Raw genomic sequence first — 18393 nt, forward strand, 5'->3', positions numbered from 1 at the left:
CGTGATAGGCCCACCGTTTTCTGCTTTGCGCTTGAAAAAAGCGTGTATCCGGTAAATTATGTCCCTCGCCTGTTTATGGAGAGTTTGTCGCTTACCACCATGATCAGCCATGACAACTTGCAACAAATGCGATAAAAATTCACCAAAGAATAACTACAATCACATTTAACACTCGCACTCGCCAAGACATTCCCAGCAGACCGTTCAGAAAACTACTGAACACTCATTGGCTGTCAGCGGATGCGTGACGTCAGGTGCGTAGAACGAGCCTTAAATCGACCGCAGTCGTTCATGGTTCCAACTATACAGAGTGTTCATTTTAATTGGAGACATTGAAATATCCGCAAATCTACACATTGGATCAAACAAATTTATAACTAAATTTTTTTTTGTCTCAGAGGGGGACATCCAATGATACCAAATCCGATGAATTTGTGGTCAAATTTTGTTATAATTGGATGTCCCCTTCCGGGAGGAACTAATTTTCATTAGGATTTCTTTTGGCTCTGTGTTTCGTTTTCAAGAGATTTCAATGTCCCCAGTTAAATTGAACACCGTTTTTAACATAAACAGTGTTTATAAATTGGGAAATATTCTATCTTTAGCAACTGTAACAAAACTTTCTTTATACCAGAGTCATTTCGCTGTTTTCTAAAACGTTCTGATTAAAACGAAGTTGGCGAAGTACACAAAACTGAATTTTGGACGTAATAAAACATAAAACTAAAATATATTGCCAGTGAGGTACAGTGCGCAAACATTTTATGTTTGTCACAACGGACAGCAAATACTTGCCAAAACATAGATCAGTCGACGAAAACATTGAATATGATGTTGCCAAAGCAGCGAAGCAAAGAATTCCGTCAGACAATCAAATAGCTCGACAACGTACGAGCCGAAATTCTGCTCTAAATAATACTTTTAATACTGCCGCAAAAGAATATATCTCAATATGAATAGTAAAACAGCGACTGCGGAAGAGACGATATACAAACAAAACGGATAACATGAATATTGTATGTGTGCCTTTTCATTGTTTTTAATTGCTGTGAAAAGAAATATTGGAGAAGAAAATTAGAAAAACTGAAAACTTATTATGATTATAATGGAGAGACAAAGCACAGGAAATTTCAAAACATTACATTCAAACGAATAAAATTCATTAAATAAGACATTTCGCTATTGTTTTTAAATAAATAAAATATTAAGTAAGCAACAAGGCTTGATCTCAGAATCTTCCGATCAGCAGCCCAACACCTTAACCATTACGCTAACACAGCTGCTTGTTTCAGAGATCTCCTGGAGCACTCTAAACGTATGCAAAATACCGACAAACACTGTTGGGGTGACTATGAATTACTCACATTGCGTCGAAGTACAATAGGAAATAAACAATTACCGCTGTTCTTTATTGCGAAAAAGCAGTTCGTGAGACTGATACAAACACCTTTCCTTGCTACCGCCTGAATTAGGAGGCTTATTGTTTGTTTTGTTTAATTAATTAATAGAATATGAAGCAATTGATGTAAAGAATGCTTTTTCCAAACTTTCTATAAAAGAAAGTCTGCTATCAAGACATTGCTTTTGTTCAATTACTTCATTTATGACTGAACGTTTCTAAAACTGAAGACACTCGTCGGTGCTCTGCACTGCAGTCGAGATCTGGCAACGTCGTTCTCTGTTCATTGGCTGACTGTGATTTGTGACGTCAGATGCGCAGAACGAACCTAAACTCGGCCGCCAAGATATATGACGCGCACTATACCAGAGTGTTAGGATTGTATACATAGATGGATCCCAGTAAAGGAATGCAGTCAGTTGTTCCACTGTTTTCCCTTACAGGATTTTCCTAATTCCCCATATGGAACGATTTATTTATAATGAAGTGAAGTTACTTGGCACTGCAGCAGCACTGGAATGGCTTCAAAGGCATCACAGTACAAAGTTTCTGGTTTGCTCTAACTCACTCTGTGCACTTCAAGTTGTCCATCAAATGTTTCCGGTAGACCAGTTGATTCAGGTCCATTCATGGCTGCTTTCACCAGATCCGACATCGAGGGGAGGTGGTAGTCTTTTGCTAGGTACCTGAATTTTTTGTCAGGATAAAAGGAAATGGCATAGCTGACAAAGCAGTCAAAGAAGCATGTAGGGATGGTGTTCTATGTCAATGATCTCCTTGCATGCCATCATCTAATTGTTGGACAGAAGAATCGTGTCATTGGGGAAGTGGATGGTTAGTAGTGGAACTGCAGTCACTCAAACTGAACGCACAGGCATGGTGGACTACAAGCCAGTCGCATCGATGAAAGGAAGTGCTGCTCACCAGACTGCACATGCCCATTAACACACAGTTTCCTCCTCAGGCAGAAAGATCCACTACTTGTTAAGTATGTGGTATGCCACTTTCTGTTCAACATATTTTGTCTAAATGTGTTTTGTATACTTACATCAGGGCAGCCTTCAACTTGGTTGGAGATCTTCCTACCATCCTCGCTGTCGCCGACACCAGTGTAATGTGGGTCCTGAAATTTTGTGAATTGTTATACTTCACTCCTAAAATGCTGGAATGAGGAGATCAGCGAGCTCTGAATTTTTTTACTTTTTTTTAATCGAATTTTCAGTGTCGAAGTTTAGTGTAACATGACAGCATTTTTGTAGTAACTAATAGGTGAATTTAAATGCATTATAAGCTACTCCACCTGTGTGGACAGGTCTTGTCACCCCCACCCCTATGAGAATGGCAGGTTGACACTTCTTAAAAGTCAGTGATGACCCTGCTGTTGAGTGTCCACATGCAACATAGTCTTAATCATCATAATCATCATCATCAATGAAAACAGTTTCTCTTCCTAAGCAACCTTGTTCAGAATTCTCCCTTCCCCTCACCACTCTTAACCCCCTGTCATCCGTCGCCAAAAGCTAGCTGGTTTCCCACTGCTTTGAGCCATCTGACACAAGCAGATAGTGAACCGGCCTGGTCTAGTGTGTTGATTGATGAAAAATTTTGAAAAGGTCAATCTTATGTTTCGTCTGAATACTTCCTTTACTCTTACAATAGTCCTTAAGCAATTGAATACATAGTAGCATAAGAAGATATAGAGCTCATCTCATCACAGTAAGTGATTTGAATAGTTTGGTGTGGACATGTGAGCATGATGTCGTGAAACATTTTACTGTTCTGCTGTTGGAATGAGATAAAGTTGACACAAAATCACAAAAACAAATTCTTAAAGCCTTTAGTCAAGTCTCAGTATATGAGGCATTACATTTCCCAAGTTACGAAGTTGTGGTAGTTCTGGGCTCTTCATGGGTCACAGTGTTAAGAATTTACAGGTCCCTCAATCTGGGTAAAACTATCACTGCCAGTCAATAATGGGGAGAGGGGTGATATACCGTTAGAGGTTGTATTTATAATCTTCAAAGACGTTTCTAGTCTTGTTTTCTGAAAATCATTTTCAGAGTGACAGAGGTGGTATTTATCATGTATGCTTAACATTTATCAGTTTCGTTGTTTGTCATCAAACTTCCACAAATTTTAAAAATGAATTTTCTTTCTTGTTCAGACCTACCACCAGGGCTTCCGTGCTCTTTGGTTCATCATCCATGTTTCTTAGTTGTTGAAGGTATTTGTTGATCATCCTGCCCAAGTTTTTGCCTCAATGTCTCGGAGTTTTAAATATAGTTCGTTGTTTGTTGCTATGTTTCTTTCCAACATTTAATTGATTTTTTGGGTCAACTTCATCTTCATAAATGTTACTGTTCAATATTTTCCTTTTCTTAACCTTCACTTCATGATTTCCTTATTTTTCATGGGTACTGCTGCATGGTCCATTTGAAATTCTCTCAGAAGTTCGTTTGGTGATCTTGAAGTTTTTTATTTGTAAGGCAGTCTTGAAATTTGTAGGTATCAGTTTCAGTGGGGACAAATGGCACAATTCTATAAGACTTTGCCGTATGTATTCTTGTTCATGTACTGGAACAATTTTGTGAAAAAAGTTTTCTTTCCCAGTTTGAGCATTAAAGTCTCTCATTGGAATTTTAACGGTATTTTCTGGAATTTTCTGGGTTTCTGATTCCAGTAGTTCCCAGAACTCACTCACTTTCCTAAGAGTTCTTTTTGTTATTGACATTGCTTGGTGCAAGAGCATAAGTTGACTTACATGTTTTGGTGGCACGCGTTATTGATAGATGATAAAGCCTTTTAGAGGCAGATGTAAGTTCCTTTAAATTGTTCACAACAAAAGTTGTCCTCAAATGAGGTGTACTATTCATTATATATTTTCATGATTTGACCTTGCAAATCCTGTAGTTCTCAAACTTCATTAAATACTCATCATTGAGTCTGTGTTACTATAGAGCCAAAATGACCAGGTTCTGTTCCTCGAGGATATTTATGAGCTGTTTCAGTTTTTCTAAATGTAAAAGTGTGTTAATGTTGTATGTTCCAAAGAAATATTTATTGTTCAGTTGAATTTTGGAATTCCTATTTCCAAAAATCACAGGCTCTTTCTTATCCATGAACATTAGTATGGACTCTACAGAATCCAGTGGCCCATTTGCATTACTTAGTGCAATGACAGATTCATCCCTCACTTTACCACCTGGATGGGTTTCCTTTGTATTTGTTTCCATCATGTTCGGGATACCACTTGCACTTGTGATGACAGTGTGTATATCAAAGAGTTCCCAGCATCCCTGCAGCATGCATTATTTCATTTGTTGCGTAAAAGACTTGTCATCTCTTAATTTAAATTTTAAAGAAACTTATACCATAGTATCCTTTCTTTCAGTCTGGAGTGCAGGAAGAATGATTGTTCAAATGCCTGTGTGAGTGGTGCAATTAATCTAATCTAGTCTTCATGACCCCTGTGTGAGTGATATATTAGGGGTTGTAGTATATGCCTAGAGTCATCATTTAAAGCCAGTTCTTGATACTTCGTAAGCAGGCTTTCGTGGAATAGTTTTTCTGTCTTCAATCGAGAGTCTGCTAGTCCAGTTTCTTCAACATCTCTGTAACTCCCTCCCACAGGTCAAATAAAGCTGCGACTGCCCTTGTCTGTAAAAGTTAAATATCCCCCATTAGCTCTATTCGGTGTGGATCCCACATACTTGAGCAACATTCTAGAACTGGTCACTCAAGTGATCTGTAAGCAATCTCCTTTTAGTCTACCACCTGCTTTGCCCACAACTGAGCCTTCACGATCATTCCATTTCATATCCCTACAAAGTGTGACACCCAGGTTTTTGTATGAGCTGGCCGATTCCAGTTGTGACTCATTGATATTATAGTCGTAGGATACATTTTTTCATTTTGTGAACTGTACAGTTTTACATTTCTGACCTTGTCAGCTCTCATTGCAAAGTAGTATTTTCTGGTGTTGAAGTGATCTGCACTCATCAGGTATTGTGAATAGTCTTTTGTGTTGGCACTGCACCCATTTCCCACTTGCACATCTTTTTTATTGAAATGATGTGGAACGAGTCAGTTAACAGGTTTTTTTTTTTTTACAGGCTCCCAATTTTTAAGTTTAAATTCATCAGTGGAACAGAAGGAGTTGTCTAGACAAAACAATTTCGTAGTTGCAATTTTTGACGTTTAGCTCACTGGAGGGGACGTGATACCATTGCTGAGGTAATACCAATGGCGAACTGGCTTTCACCACCACGCCGCCATCAGTTTGGTTGGTAAAGTACCCCTGTTACCATGTTGTGGATAAGGAGTACCATGTGGTGTCACACTTTAGATGCATTCACACTTGTCGGCTCTCATTGCAAAGTAGTATTTTCTGGTGTTTAAGTGATCTGCACTCATCAGGTATTGTGAATATCTTTTGTGTTGGCACTGCATTAATAACGACAGTGCAGTACATCTAAATATGAGATTCGCAATAAAAATGGTCATTCAACAACACATTCACCAGCTGTGAAGATAATGTTCTGCTGCAAAACATTACTCCGAATTCGATACTAGTAATGGACAATGCGCCATACCACTCTGTTGTGATGTATAAAGCTACAGCACTGCAGTGGAGGAAAGTGGATGTTTTGCTGTGGGTTCAAAGAAATGTTCCATTGGATAAAGTTGAACCTAGCATGTTTAAATAAGGTGATGCTAAAGGACGTAGTTTAAATCAGGCTTCCTCCATGTTACACTCATTTAAATCTGACTGAGAATAAATGGGCCTGGGTGAAAAGTAATGTGGCAAAAGAACTATAAGTTTACACTAGTGAGGTTGAAATGTTGACAGTAGAAGCCATTGCAAATGTTACACAGAACAGGTCTTGAGTTGTCAGCCATACTGAGAAGGTAGTTGAGGAGACATGGATTCATGTTGCCATGTTTAAAGGCACTTCTTTTGCCAGAACACAGCAGAGTTAACAAATATTCATCTCACTAATATTCTAATGTAGTTGGAATTGCGACAAAATCCTGAAACAATATATTGTTAAACTAGCAACTGTGGGCAAGAAAGGTCAATAATTCATGAAGAAACCTATTATCGGAATAAAAATAAACATGTAACTTCAGTTATATTGTCACAAAACCCACAGCAGTTCTTGTTTCACCAGCTGCCGATGGTCCTTAAAAGTTAATTATTTCATTGGGGGGGGGGGGGGGAAGAGAAAGACTGTAGTTACTTGACTATTGTGATAGAGGTGTAAGTTTTACACAGCAAAATACTCTCCTCTTTGTGTGTTATCACTTGCCAAAACTTTTGTTCAGATATCCCAAACCATTATGAGATATGAGGAATTTATGAATGTTTCAATTTGGCCTTTTCTCTGGCACATGAGTTTGTGATGGAGCGGTGTACATACATTCAATTTTCTTCCTTCCAAGTTTAAAGAATAATTAAGTATGTTGCCTACATTTTATATGCAGCAACATTTGACTCAACACACACCAACTGCAAATTCGTAGCAACCCCTATTTTTCACTGAAAACTTTAAGAATTTCTTGCAGTAGTTAACCGAATATCAACATATCACAATAATTTTGACAATTTACAAAATGACAGGCAGTTCATCATGAAGCTGATAAATTACGTTATAAGATGTGTGAGAATCAGAATTTACTAGTGAGCAGCTTCTTTAAAATTGTATGAGAAAGATTGCAGATCGGCTGGATTGTGCGTCTTGCATTTCATGCAGTCAGGCTAGTCTGCCAGGTAGGCCTGGCATTGTCGTCACCTGCTGACACGCTCAGCATACGCTGGCAACTAGGCTAACCTCCACTTGCTCCATACTGAACTGTCAAAGTTCACAACTAATTTTAAACACGCTACAAATTAGATTTACAAGGGGCGTTGGCAAAGTCCAAGCAAAAATAAAAACTACTTACGTGTTTGGGGTAAACCTTTCTTATTTTTCGACATAGTCTCCTTTTAAACTTATATCCTTCATCCAATGCTGTTCTAATTTGTTGATCCCTTCCGAATAATAGGAATTCTACAAGTCTGCAAAATAGCTATTAGTTGCTGCAGTCACCTCCTCGTTTGAATAAAATCTTTGTCCCGCCAGCCATTTCTTCAAATTGGGGAGCAAATAGTAGCCCAAGGGAGCCAAGTCTGGAGAATAGGGGGGATGTGAAATGAGTTGGAATTCTGTTTCCATTAATTTTGCGACCACAACTGCTGAGATATGTGCTGGTGCATTGTAGTGATGGAAATTTTGTGGTCCAATTGTCTGGGTTTTTCTTGCAGCTCGGTTTTCAAACGGTCCAGTAAGGTTGAATAATATTCGCCTGTAATAGTTTTACCCTTTTCCAGATAGTCGATGAGGATTATCCCTTGCGAATCCCAAAAGACAGTCGCCATAACCTTTCCGGCCGAAGGAATGGTCTTCGCCTTTTTTGGTGCAGGTTCTCCCTTGGTAACCCATTGTTTAGATTGTTGTTTGGGAGTATAGTAATGTATCCATGTTTCATCCACAGTGACAAAACAACACTTAAAGTCCCACGGATTCTTCCTGAACAGCTGCAAACCATCCTTGCAACACTTCACACGATTCCGTTTTTGGTCAAGCACGGGCAATCGCAGAACCCATTTTGCGGATAGCTTCCTCATGTCCTAATGTTTATGCAAAATATTATGTACCCGTTCATTTGAGATTCCCACAGCACTAGCAATCTCGGACATCTTCTCTTCTGTCATCCATCACCATATCATGGATTTCATCAATGATTTCTGGAGTCGTAACCTCCAGAACATTCAGCTTCACTTGTGCCCATATGGCCACTCCAAAAATTTTGAACCCGCTTATAAACTGTTCTAATTGAAGGTGCAGAGTCACCATAATGTTTATCAAGCTTTTCTTTAGTCCCCTCAGGCGTTTTGCCTTTCATAAAGTAATGTTTAATCACCACACGAAATTCTTTTTTGTCCTTTTTTTGACAATCACTTGACTTCCTTGATTCATACGAATGCCAAACACAAAGAAATAGACCAGTATTGCTGGAACTTGGTGTGCATTCTTTCCAAAGATTTTACTAACTAAACATGACCTTGATACGCACCGGTGGTGCCATCTCTCGGACTTTGCACGAACTTTTCAACCGCCCCTCGTAAAACTTGCTTCGCCACCTGTCGAATATGTTACGTTATTGCGAAAATGATCAAAAATTTTTATTGGTGCATATTGAATTCTTCTCTGAGCCACTGACAGCTTTAACAAGGGATAATAAAGGTAACTTTCCTGCTAGAGTTGTAGGTATGTACATCGCTGTTTTTCTCAAATTTTGTGATGTATTATTTATGACGAATTTCATTAGAGAAAACAAGTATTGTGATGGCACTGTCACAATGCCTAACTCCTTAAAGAAGTTCCTTCATGACATTCATGGGTGAACACACATTGTTCTTACTGCTCACTTTTGTGCGATCAATACTTCCTTTTTAAGTTACGAGAGTTACCCCAAAAAAAATTTTCCATATGATATTACTGAGTGGAAATATGCGAAATATGTTAGAAGGTTGATACATTTGTTACTGTACAAAGAACAGAAGCAGCTGATCTTATTTGTTTGAGAAGCCCAGTAGTATGCTCCTTCCAGTTCACGCTTTCATCAGTATGTACACCCAAAAATTTTGAACATTCTAACCTATTTACTGACTCCTGCTCGTGTGTTACATCAGTTGTTGGTATGACACTCTTTGTAGTACAGAACTGAATGTAGTGTTTTTTCTCAAAATTTAGGGAGAGTCCATTTTCAGAGAACCGCTTAATAATTACTTGTAAAACATCATTAACAATCGCTTCTGTTGCTTTCAAACGCGATTTATTGTAATGCTAGTATCATCTGCAAAAAGTACCAATTTTGCTTGTTGTCTGTTAAGTGGAAGGTCATTAACATATATAAGGAATTGGATTGCATAAAAAACTGAAGCCTGTGGGGCTCCCTTCATGATTTTACCCCAATCACTAAAACCTTTTATCTTTCTACATTGTTTGAACTATTCAGCACAACCTTTTGCATTCTGTTTGGCAAATATTATCCAAACCATCTGTGTGTAAAGTCATCAGTTCCATTAAAGTTGACTTTTTCTAAGAGAGTATCACGATATACACAGTCGAAGACCTTGGAGGGATCACAAACAATACCAATTGGCGATATATTATTTTTTGAGGCTTGTGTTGTTTGATGAGTGAATATTTATGCCGCTTCTTTCGGGCAGTACTTTTACTATTGATGACTGCATAATTTTCAAAAAGTCTGAGGTTTCTGTTAACATTGTTCGCAAGATCATTAATGTAAAACATGAACAGCAATGAACCCAACACACTTCCTTGGGCACACCTGAAGTTACTTCACTTCTGACGATAACTCTCCATCCAAGATAACTTGCTACGTCCCCCCTGTCAAAAAATCCTCAATCCAGTTATGTCAGAGCACAGTGCTGCTCAACCTGAGTCTCTGTGTAATCAGTGGCTTAAGTCGACAGTATTGTCACAGTGCAGATCCAGCTACATGCTAATAGAACGTTTCTTCAGAACTCTGTCAGGTTATAGACTCTGATTTGGAACTATCATTATTCATTGAAAGTGTCAAATATGTGTCATCTGTGAGGACAATAATTGTTTCAAAAAGTAAGCATTCACCTTGCTCAAGTTTTAATAATTTATGTTTATATGCTATTTTAAAAATGCAGTATACTGAGCATACTTGTCTTTCCACCTATTTATGTTGTCCTTTGTATTTGGTAATCATTGTTGCCATAACCGCATCGTGGTCACTGATACCAGTTTCGATGTGGACATCCTCAAAGAGGTCAGGTCACAATTAACTCTAAATATTTCCATTACAAGTGTAGTTCTTAACTATCTGCTCAAGCTAGTTTTCAGAGAATGCATTTTGTAATGTTTCACTGGATGTCTTGTCATGCCCTACAGACAAAACTGTAACTTTTCAAATTGACATTTGGGTGATTAAAGACTCTACAGATGATTACAATATGATTGGGGAACTTACACATAAGTGACATGAAGTTTTCTCTGAAGTTTCCAATTAGATCAGAAGTTGAGTGTGGTGAGCTATAGAAGAATCTGATCATCTTTTTATGTCCACCCTTGATACTGAGTCTAGCCCAAACCATCCCACATGCAGCTTCAATTTCTACTTCAGTGGATTTGATTTTCTTGTCTACTGCAACAAATGTACTATCTCCATTTCCCAGTAGCCTCCTTTTGATATACACTTCAGTTTTCCCTAAAAATCTGACTGCTATCAATCTTCAGTTTGAACCAGCTTTCTGTACCAAATATTACGTGAGCTTCACAGCTTTTCAGGAGTGCTTCAAACTCTGGCACATTGTTGCAAATGCTTTGGCAGCTAACTGCTAGTATTTTAATATTCTCTTGGATCCTGCAGTTATACGTCTGGGTCTCGCACAGCTGTCGTAATTGGGACTGGATGGAGAGTAGCCTAATCTTAAAAGCACCCCACACATAAACGGCTACCTGGGTAGCAGCCTCTGAAGTATAGTACAACCGTGATCACTTTAGTGGGACCCAATAATTCTCAATCCTATGATGACGCAGCTCCAGGAAGTGGCACCCTAGCTTGTCACAGAACCTTTGAATTCTCTGGTACGTCTTTCCGCTTATCTCTGAACTGGGGGACCACGATAATTTGTCGGGGAAATGCTGCAAATTGTGAGCTTCATTGAAGCTCCATGGGCAGACCTGATCTTCTCAACCTTCTCTCCGCATCGCTGAAATGGTCAAAGTATTATTTTGGTACCCAGATGACAAGCATTGTTTGTTCTAACATGTGCCACAATCTGCAGTTGGTTGGACCCTGTTCCATTTGTGGCTGCTGGAATAGTGTCTTCAACCTGTTCAGCTGCCAATGATTAATAGAACCTACCCTTCTGTGTTTGCTGTCTCCTGATAGAGGACAAAGCAGGTTTCCCCAACACAGGTGAACAGAACCCCACTGGCTCAGCTTCTGTTCGGTGAAAGACAGCACTCAAACTTATTGGTCAGGGGGATTGGTATAACACCCTGAGTCCTTCCTTGTCTCTGTCTACCCTGCACAGGATGCCTAAATCTGCCATTGATATGCCACTCACAGTCAAGTGGACGAGTGATGACAGATCCCATACTTCCATCAGAGGAGATGGGATCCGCGGCAGAAGATAGTACTTGAGGTGCCTTTGATGCCACAGGCTCTGTTACATGACTCTCAGAAGCTCTTCCAACACACCAATTCTCAGCAACTGCCAATCATTTGACAGTGGTTAGGGCAGTTTCGACCTACTTACAAATGTCAACTAACTCATCCAGTGTTTGAGAACACGGTGGAGCTGCATTGTTGTTGGTACAGTGTTTTACAGAACAGTGAATAAATAACTTTAAAATCTAAGCCTGATGATGGCCTTTTAAACTAAGAATTGAAGCAAATACACAAAACAATACTTCTATTAAGGTAACAGAACTATTGCTCATGTAATTATACAGTAACATTGGAGAATAATTATTTTGGACGAGGATAGGCCTGCTGTTCTCAAAAATTTTAAAACAGCACAAATAACTTTAAACTTGCACTTGATAAAAAGAGTACCAGTATGAGTTCATTTTCGCACTCACAAATGTTCAAAATTTCACGATACAGACAAGTTCATATTGATACAATCAATGGAAGATTACACAGAAACGATGCAAACAGTAAAATATGCAAATTTAGAATTTCAAATTGGCACATGAATCTGGCATACGCGGTCTCACATAAAGGAAAATTCCAAAATTGGCTTTTACATATAAATAAACATGTTAATTGCACAGATTTCTTTAGTTAGCTGCTTATAAGAAAACATCTACACTGGTATGCCGAAGATGAGCACTGCAGTGTCAGTTTACCTCAATCACAATTGCGAAAATGTGCAGCGTCATCAATGCATGTCTTCTGCCTAGAACAGCTAACATTGTGGCAATAATGGAACTTGTAGTCCCTAGTCACTCAGAATTATAAAATATAGGGTGCATGGAAAGTACTTACAGAAAATAAACAGCTTCATCTCCTTTTATAGCAAATCCTCTCTATATTTCTTAGATCAGATTAAATCTAATGCCTGCATTCAAAAATGAGTTGTCAGTCACATGTTTTTTGACACTGAGAGATGACTAATTAGTGCTTCAGTTAATGTCCAGATTCCCTTACTTCCTGGCATTATCATCATTTTTCTCCATAAATGTTTCAATAGCTTCCTTAGACGTCTTGAAGGATATAAGTGCCCTCACCAAATTTCTAGCACAACCTAATAAAGGAAATGCTAGAGATTGGAGTGCCAGTCAATTTAATCAACAGGAACAGTGGCCTGAACTTCCTTGACAGCTGAAATTTCAAAAATCTGGTGATAATCAGTTTAGCTGATCAAGTCTCTCGTTGTTTAATTCAGCTTGACATTTTTAACTTTTTTTAGATCTGTTTAGAATTGTTAATACACTTTCTGTTCCCAAAAGTGCAAATGGTATTGCACAACATTGTGAACCTTTTCAAATTTTGGTTTTTAGATGGCTGTCATTTTGTTGTTATATGCCTGTTGTAGCAAATGCATGTTAACATGTATAGTTGTCAGTGGGCTAACAAGTACAAACACGTGTATGTAGAGTCTACTCCTTACAGTACCTTCAAAAAATAGTTTTGCAACATGTGTACAATCGTAATAGCATCACCTTTAAAGAACAAACTAACTTAAAAAAACAATAATGTCAAAGGAAATAAACAATGTTACTTTCTCCTTCTGTCACTAGCTCCCCCCTCTCCCTCCACTACCATTTCACTAATAATAATAAGAATCCTCTTCCCACCTTTTGTTCCTGTTCTCCACTCCCATCTCCCTCTTCCTTCTGCTTTCATCTTTTCCGTCCTTCTTACTGAGCATATCTCCCCCACCCCCCCACCCCACCCTCTTTCTTATCCTCCTTCCTGTTTTTATTTTTACTTTTTTTCATGTATTCATCAGCAGCAGCCAGTTTGAAATCCAGTGTTAAATGATACATTATATTATGCTATTTCCCATTCATTTTCTCAAATCATCTGTCTGAACCTCTGTTCTGTACAACAGTTCATCCTCTAGCAATACATATGCCCATCAGTAATTCTGTGAAACACTGTTGATCTGTAAGCTGCAAGTGATAGCTGCTATCGTTCACTAGTTTCTTTTTCTGGATTGTAATTGCTTCTACATAGTGGTTAGCAGGAGATTTTTTTATAACATTTTGTATACATTCATAACTAGGTTGAAAATTATTGAGGAGGATACTCATGTATGTGGATATGCCATGTTATCTGTACTTCACCGTAATGTTCCATTCTATAAACATACTTTAAATTCACAGGTCTGGCTTTAAACATCAGAGCAAAGATTTGTACAGCTCGGATTCTTGCTGTTCTGGGATCTGTGTTGGAAGTAGATCACTGCCAAGTGCTGGACACCTTGGCAACCTCACTTGCTCAGAGTAAAGATGATGACAAAGTGATAGAAGACACTGAAAAACTGAAGGAGCAGGAGAAATGTATAGCAGATACACAGACGTTGTTTGAAGGGCAGCAGACATGTCTGGAAATTTTGACAAATATTTGCTCTGGTGATGGTATGTTGAATCATATGCCTTTTACATTGCTTGAGTATCTTCATAGTATATTTAGAATAATTAAAAATATTATATTATTGTATGATAAAATTGTCTTTCTCTGTAAGGATAGAAATTGGACTTGTTGTATAAAAGAAATAGCTTCTGATCAAAGAAAGAAGTAGTGTGTGTGTGTGTGTGTGTGTGTGTGTGTGTGTGTGTGTGTGTGTGAGCGAGAGAGAGAGAGAGAGAGAGAGAGAGAGAGAGAGAGTGAGAGTGAGAATATCTGTGCCTAAGATATTTGTTGCTGCTTCTTCTGCTTCTTCTTCTTCTGCTTCTTCTTCTTCTTCTTCTTCTTCTTCTTCTTACAGGTACATAATCTTACCCTATTTCGGTGTATTCAGTCAAGACATTAAGTCTTGTGAATAATGTGCCTCAGATCCTCTGGTTGGAAGGGGAAAAAATACAGAGTAATATGCCTGTAGTCACATACAATGTACAGTAACAGCTTGATTCATTATTATCTGTTACATAAAATTGTTTTTATAAGGAGGCCTTACTGTTAGTGGGTGGATGCTATGCTGTGTAACCCAAAGATGTGATGCTTACGCTGTGAAATATACTGGATATGTGTTGGTAGGAGGAATTCTGATGAATCATTCACTATTTAACATTGACATCACTGTCAGTAACAGTAACAATTTTAACTAGAGGCAAAGTGACATTCGTTTGTGCATGAAATGCTCAGAAAGTGGTCACACCACCATAAGTACATTTGGAAGAGAAAAGAGGTATGCTGGACTAAACTTTCCAAAAACTGCCAGAAATGAGTCTGGGTGCATTATTTTTCTGATGCAACAACTGATCTGTACACAGGGTGGCTAAAACTAGTGATTTTCCAGAGAAATCCCATATCAAGATGTGTGGTTACATTTCTTCTGTACCCAAAGTAAATGAAACCATACTTAGAAGTCCCAGGAAGTGAAAATTTCATACTTACGAAGAATTTCTGTTCAACCTTCCAGAGAAGCTATCAAGTAGTATTCAGTAAGTGAGTGCACTAGTGCATACAAACAGAAACAATTAGCAGTGAGGGTCTTCTAATTACTTGTAATTTTATTTTGCAAAATCTGTGAATGAAACTGTACTATCATACTGATATTTATCAATTGAATTTTCTCTCCCACTGTGTCTGCAATCAAAATAAAATAATCATAAATGCTCTCCAGCTACAGTCAGGACTATACTGCTAATGCAAACATTCAAGAATGTGATTTTCATGTGTATCATATTTTATGTTAATGCTGTTTGTTTCCAACAAATCATTTCCAGTCAAATTTTGTTCTGTCATTGGAGAGAAACCAGTCTCCCTCCTAACAGTTTCTTTGCTTAGAGTATGCAAATGTTTCTTCCACAGTTTTGTTGAAAACTGCAGTAACCATTTTCTGCAGCTGTCACCTGCAATCTCTTTAATTGCTTTTATACTTAAAATAGATGGGAAAAACAATTACTTTGTCTTTGTTACTTCCATAGCATTTTTCATTATTTTAGGGATTCTCCTCACTCAGTGCCTTTTCATGCTTGAAATTGCATTCATCGTCTCAGCAAATTTTTTTTTTTATTACCCCTAACTAAATTTTAGAACCACAAAAATGTAAAATTAATGTTTTGGAATAGAAAGACTTTTCATTACTTTTTCAGCACTTTGAGTGTCTATTAAGTCAGTTGACTTAGGATAATTAAAAAGGCAGACAGCGCTGAACATTCATATGACATGTAATACACTCTTGATTATTTAAATGATTAATGGAAAATCTCATATAAAGATGTGAAACAAATACTAACAAAGAGATAGAGGGGCTGGCCAGTACTTACCTCAGCTCAGTACAGCCGATAGATACACATAAAACAGAACCGAAAATTTACGTTCCTAGCTTTCGGAACAAATGTTCCTTCATCGGGGAGGAGAGAGGGGAAAGAAAGGGAAGAAGGGAAAGGAGATTCAGTTACTCACAACCCAGGTTATGAAGCAACAGGGAAAGGAAAATAGGGAGGGTGGCAAGGATGGAGGCATGGTTGTCAGAGGGAAGCCTAAGATATTCTACTGTAAGTACTGTGCCAGCTTCAAACCAAAGAGGATGCATACAGAAGTAAAGAGGTATATAGTATAAAGATAAACACAACTATGTAGGATGAAAAGATGTGTGAATGGCTAAAGAGGAAAGGGAAAGAGGAGAAGACTGAAGAGTAAATGGGAGTGAGGTTGTTTAACATTGGTTCAGTCCAGGGGGATGGCGGGATGAAAGGATGTGTTGGAGTGCAAGTTCCCATCTCCGCAGTTCAGAGGGACTGGTGTTGGGTGGGAGAAGCCAAATGGCACATACGGTGTAGCAGGTTCCTAGGTCCCTAGAATTATGCTGGAGGGCATGCTCCGCTACTGGGTATTGGGCATCTCCTAGGCGGACAGTTCGTCTGTGTCCGTTCATGCGCTCAGCCAGTTTAGTTGTTGTCATGCCTATGTAAAAGGCTGTGCAGTGCAGGCATGTCAGTTGATAAATGACATGTGTAGTTTCACACGTGGCCCTGCCTTGAATTGTGTATGTTTTACCAGTAGTGGGGCTGGAGTAGATGGATGTGGGGGGATGCATGGGGCAGGTTTTGCAGTGGGGTCGGTTACAGGGGTAGGAACCGCTGGGTAGAGAAGGTAGTCTGGGAATATTGTAGGGTTTAACAAGGATGTTACGGAGGTTAGGGGGGCGACGAAAGGCAACTCTGGGTGGTGTGGGGAGAATTTTGTCAAGGGATGATCTCATTTCAGGGGTTGACTTGAGAAAGTCATATCCCTGGCGGAGTAATTTGTTGATGTTTTCGAGGCCAGGATAATATTGGGTGACAAGGGGGATGCTTCTGTGTGGTCTGGGGGTAGGAACATTGTTGTTGGATGGGGAGGAATGTATTGCTCGGGAAATCTGTTTGTGGACAAGGTCTGCAGGATAGTTGCGGGAGAGGAAAGCACTGGTCAGGTTATTGGCGTAATTGTTGAGGAATTCGTCACTGGAGCAGATACGTTTGCCACGAATACCTAGGCTGTAGGGAAGGCAGTGTTTGATGTGGAAAGGATGGCAGCTATCAAAGTGAAGGTACTGTTGTTTGTTTGTGGGTTTCATATGGACAGAGGTGTGGATGTGAGCTTCAACAAGATGAAGGTCAACATCCAGGAAGGTGGCTTCGGTTTTGGAGAAGGACCAGGTGAAATTCAGATTCGAAAAGGAGTTGAGGTTATGGAGGAAATTAAGGAGTGTTTCTTCACCATGAGTCCAGACCAAAAAGATGTCGTCTATAAACCTATACCAGGCCAGGGGAAGCAGCTGTTGGGTCCTCAGGAAAGCCTCCTCCATGCGGTCCATGAAGAGGTTGGCATAGGACGGAGCCATCCTGGTTCCCATGGCCGTTCCCCTGATTTGTTTGTAGGTCTGGCCTTCAGAAGTGAAGTAATTATGGGTGAGGATGAAGTTGGTAAGTGTGATAAGGAACGAGGTTTTTGGAAGATCTTCGGTTGGGCGTTGGGAGAGGTAATGCTCTAGGGCAGAGAGACCATGGGTATGTGGGATGTTTGTGTAAAGGGATGTAGCATCTATGGCGACAAGAAAGGTTTCAGGTGGGAGAGGAGTGGGAATGGATTTTAGGCGTTCTAGGAAGTGGTTTGTGTCTTTGATGTAGGATGGGAGTCTGCGGGTGATAGGTTGGAGGTGCTGGTCTACCAGAGCTGAGATACGTTCTGTTGGGGCTTTGAAGCCTGCTACAATGGGGCGGCCAGGATGGTTCTCTTTGTGGATTTTGGGTAATAGGTAGAAGGTAGGGGTACGTGGCTCAGGTGGAGTGAGTAAGTCTATGGAAGCCGTTGTGAGGCCTTGTGAGGGACCTTGGATTTTTAGGATTTTTTGCAGCTCAGTCTGGATGGAGGGAATAGGATCCTGGGTAACAGCTTTGTAGGTTGAGGTGTCGGAGAGTTGACACAGTCCTTCTGCCAGATACTCCACACGGTCAAGTACAACAGTTGTGGAGCCTTTATCCGCCGGGAGGATGACAATAGAGCGGTCTATTTTCAGCTCCTTAATGGCACGGGATTCAGCTGGGGTGATGTTGGGGGTTGTCGGGATGTTCTTCAAGAAGGACTGGGAGGCAACACTGGATGTGAGGAATTCCTGAAATGTTTGCAAGGGATGGTTTTGGGGGAGGGGAGGAGGATCCCTTTGAGAAGGCAGTCGGAACTGTTCTAGACAGGGCTCAACACTGGGTCTAGTATTTGGGGGCTGTGTT

At 39.5% G+C, this 18393-nt stretch overlaps 1 protein-coding gene across 2 annotated transcripts in view; it reads left to right on the plus strand.

The window, feature by feature from the left end:
• LOC126174848 (HEAT repeat-containing protein 3) overlaps positions 1 to 18393 on the plus strand; it is a 649038-nt gene that overhangs the window by 577858 nt on the left and 52787 nt on the right. For both annotated transcript variants that reach the window (XM_049921236.1, XM_049921235.1), the window contains one exon: positions 13840 to 14094. In XM_049921236.1, the coding sequence (XP_049777193.1) occupies positions 13840 to 14094 (255 nt within the window). The remainder of the gene's footprint in view (positions 1 to 13839; positions 14095 to 18393) is intronic.

Source organism: Schistocerca cancellata, chromosome 3 (assembly GCF_023864275.1).
Source record: "Schistocerca cancellata isolate TAMUIC-IGC-003103 chromosome 3, iqSchCanc2.1, whole genome shotgun sequence".
NCBI classification, from domain to species: Eukaryota; Metazoa; Arthropoda; class Insecta; order Orthoptera; family Acrididae; genus Schistocerca; species Schistocerca cancellata.